This window comes from Triticum aestivum, chromosome 5A (genome assembly GCF_018294505.1).
Source record: "Triticum aestivum cultivar Chinese Spring chromosome 5A, IWGSC CS RefSeq v2.1, whole genome shotgun sequence".
Taxonomy (NCBI): domain Eukaryota; kingdom Viridiplantae; phylum Streptophyta; class Magnoliopsida; order Poales; family Poaceae; genus Triticum; species Triticum aestivum.
The window spans coordinates 563,917,769-563,921,078 of record NC_057806.1 but is presented as its reverse complement, the minus strand read 5'-3'; the positions used below and the strand labels follow the sequence as shown (position 1 = coordinate 563,921,078).

At 48.7% G+C, this 3,310-nt stretch overlaps 1 protein-coding gene across 1 annotated transcript; it reads left to right on the top strand.

Annotated features, from left to right (window-relative positions):
• The first annotated feature begins 1,791 nt into the window (after positions 1-1,791).
• On the top strand, positions 1,792-2,588 carry LOC123107707 (zinc finger protein 2-like). Its single transcript, XM_044529652.1, has one exon. The coding sequence runs from the start codon at positions 1,915-1,917 to the stop codon at positions 2,392-2,394; it is 480 nt and encodes a 159-aa protein (XP_044385587.1). The 5' UTR covers positions 1,792-1,914; the 3' UTR covers positions 2,395-2,588.
• Positions 2,589-3,310: the final 722 nt, after the last annotated feature.

Sequence of the window (3,310 nt, the reverse complement as noted above, 5' to 3'; positions counted from 1 at the left end):
AATTTGAAACTAACCTTCCATAGATGTGTGGATCTCGAGGACTTGGTCATGTGTCAAGATCTTTATGATGTTATTAGTGATGTTTCGTTGTGTTACATGAAGGATTATTGTATATGGTTGTTAGAACCTTCTAGTAGATATTGGGTTAAATCATTTTATGACCTTATTAATTTTTTATGTTCACCTTTGCATATGGAAGATATTGAGCCCTCAAAATATACATGTTTACTGTGGTTAATTGTTAATAACAAGATTTTGGTTAGAGACAGTCTTGCCAAGTGCAAGCCTGTTGGTGATCCATCCTGCTTGTTCTGTTTGGAGACAGAATTGATTCAACCCTTATTTTATTTATTTTTTGACTATGTGGTTGGTAAAATTGTTTGGACTTTTGCGTCTGAATGTTTTGATATTGACATTATTTGGTCTTTATCCAAGGTTGTTGCTCTATGGCAACCACCCAAAGAATGATGTTGTTTTTATCTTGGTTTGTGTTGCCTTCTTATGGAGCTTACCGAATTTGCGTAATGAACTATATATGTTTCCAGGGGCGGGTTTGGAGAAGCGCCAAATGCATTCTGTCCAAGCTAAGTGTGTACATCCATCAATGGAAGGTGCTTTGCGACAGGCTCAATCGGTGTCTGCTCTTGCTGGATCAACGTCGTGGGTGATGAAGAGCGGTGTCAGATACTGATCTCCAATACAGTTTTGGTTCCAGCAAGGCCGAGCCATATAAACCCGTGTGCTCCCTTTGTTATTAGTTTCATTCTAAAGAACTTGCAATATGGGAAGTGTTCTTGCCATAACAGCCGATTCGGCTGATCTGTTTACTCTATCTTAGCTTGGTACCTTGGGGGTGTGCCTGGGAGCTTCGAACGATGTTTGGTTTCAATCAATTGAACGGAACCGGAGGAAAAACCCGCTTTTATTGATTAGAGAAAGACACTTGAAGATTGACTGACTGATAACTCGTGTTAAAACCGAACCGAGAAATCATCTGCTTAAACTATAAAAACATCTTATATTTTGATAGAGAGGTAGTAGGACAATACATCTGTCTTGCAGTATACGATCGTTGGAAATTGGAATCCAGTATAGCACATGGACCGACTGGATCGATCGATGATGACGAAGGAAGCTGGCAGCAGGACGCAGATGGACTACGTCAACTTAAAGTCGTCGTGGCAGACATATAAGATACGCAGAGATGACAGGACGCGAGTTCGTAGGCCCTGGTGAAGTGAGGTGGTCGGCGATTACGCCAGCGCCGACGAGCTCGGCCGGTTTGCTCACTCACTTCCTCCGTCGTCACCGCAGTGGTACTGACACTGCATCAGGCCAAAGCCTGGTGCAGATATGAGATATATCTACAGTTGCACGCACGTGTTGACCACCTGCATGCATACCCGCAGCTGAGCACAGTACGTACCACGCTGCATGTTGAGTCCAATGTGTGTTAGCTTCATTTGTCGCATGCATGCGTGCATCTATCGATGGAGATACCGTCCGGCCGGGTGATTAGTAGGAGTATTTCGTTTTCATTTCATGCAGTACTTTAGTCCACCGGCCGCTTCCTCCTCCCTCTCCATGCATGCCAGTATGCACTCTGTGGTCTAGCGTCTATTTCTTTTTTCATGGCATATATTCGGATTTGTCAGGCGATTAATTCAAGGCCACGCAAAAACAACAAAAGGAAATTAGAGCTGGTTCGCGGGCTCGGCCCGGCTCGATCCACGGTGCTCCACCACTCCTCCTCTTTATATACCGCCGCGCCGCGCGCGGTCGCTCGCTCGCTAGCTCACACCACCGCTTCCTTCCCCGCGCCACTCCCTCTGCCTCTTCATCTTCTTCCTCCACAACCACACGCCCGTGCGCGCGCAGTACCTTCCACCCACTTGCTTGCTCCGGCCATCGACCATGGAGGGCGAGGCGCCGCAGTCGCACCAGCTGCTCCTGCACGGCGTCAGCCTGGACCTGCGCCTCGACACGGCCACGGCCACGCACCAGCTGCGCGGCGCCCGGCGCCCGGCGTCCCCTGCGCCTACTCCCGTGGCCTTCGACCAGGCCGGCAAGGAGGCCTTCTCCTGCAACTACTGCCAGCGCAAGTTCCTCAGCTCGCAGGCGCTCGCCGGCCACCAGAACGCCCACAAGCTCGAGCGCACCCTCGCCAAGCGCAGCCGCGACGCCTCCTCCACCGCCGCCACGGCAGCTCAAACTGCCACGCCATCCTCTCACTGGCCCCACGCCGGCGGCGGGGAGCTCTGGGCGTACTCTGCTTCGGCCGCTGCCCCGGATTCCACGACGATGGCGCCCCTGATGGGCATGGGCTGGGCTGGTAGCACCACAGCAGCCACCGGGGAGGCGGTGCCGGAGATGGACCTGTCGCTCAAGCTCTGAGTCTGAGCAGTACATTCCAGAGGCAATATCTATGTGCACGGATGCATGCATGCGCCTGGCTAGCTAGCGTTTCAACAAGTGGTGCTCAATTCATTGTTGCATGCACCTGGCGATTAGTTAATTAATTATTCTGATTACATGCAATCGATTGCTTCAGCTTATCGATCTACTTATAATACACATCCCTTTGAGTATGTTATTATGTTTAACCTTAATTAGACTGGATATATAACGGATCACATAAGCTATATATATGTTACATGCACATGCATGGTTGGCTTGTCTCATTTGTATCAATCAATCTATCCATGTAATAAGATACAAAGAAACAACCAATCCGGTATATAGTGAATGATCAAGCATATGTATGTGTACACTTCTCTCGCAAAGTAAAGTAAAATATTACCACTCCAGCATGTGTGTACATGCATACATATAAGCAGCTTACTTACCAGTTACCACTGCACCAGTAGCTAGTGAGTGAGTACGTGTCTGTCGTTGGGTGCATCTTCTAGATAGATCCCCTTGCTTTGACGTGAGGTCCGGTTCTTGCCCATCGATCGGGTGTGTCATTTCTTGGAAGTTGCTTGCTCGGATGAACCACATCCATTTTCTCACCCTAGTTAGCCCTAACGGCAAAGACATCATTGCTTAGCCGCCGTGTCACCGCACCTAGCCTCGCTACTCTACTACACAGATCAGATATCCACCATGATGTGACTAGACGTTTACTCACCCAATACCCAACTCGTCAATACTTGAGTGGCAGATATGCGATCCACACATGTACGCATATGCCTGGAGCGATAGAAAACCACAAGTTACTGTGTCTTTTGGAGGCAAGATTAACTGAGTTGTCAACCGTTTTCACGTGGTTTGCAAAAGTTGGTCTGCTATGCCAACGATGGTACATACA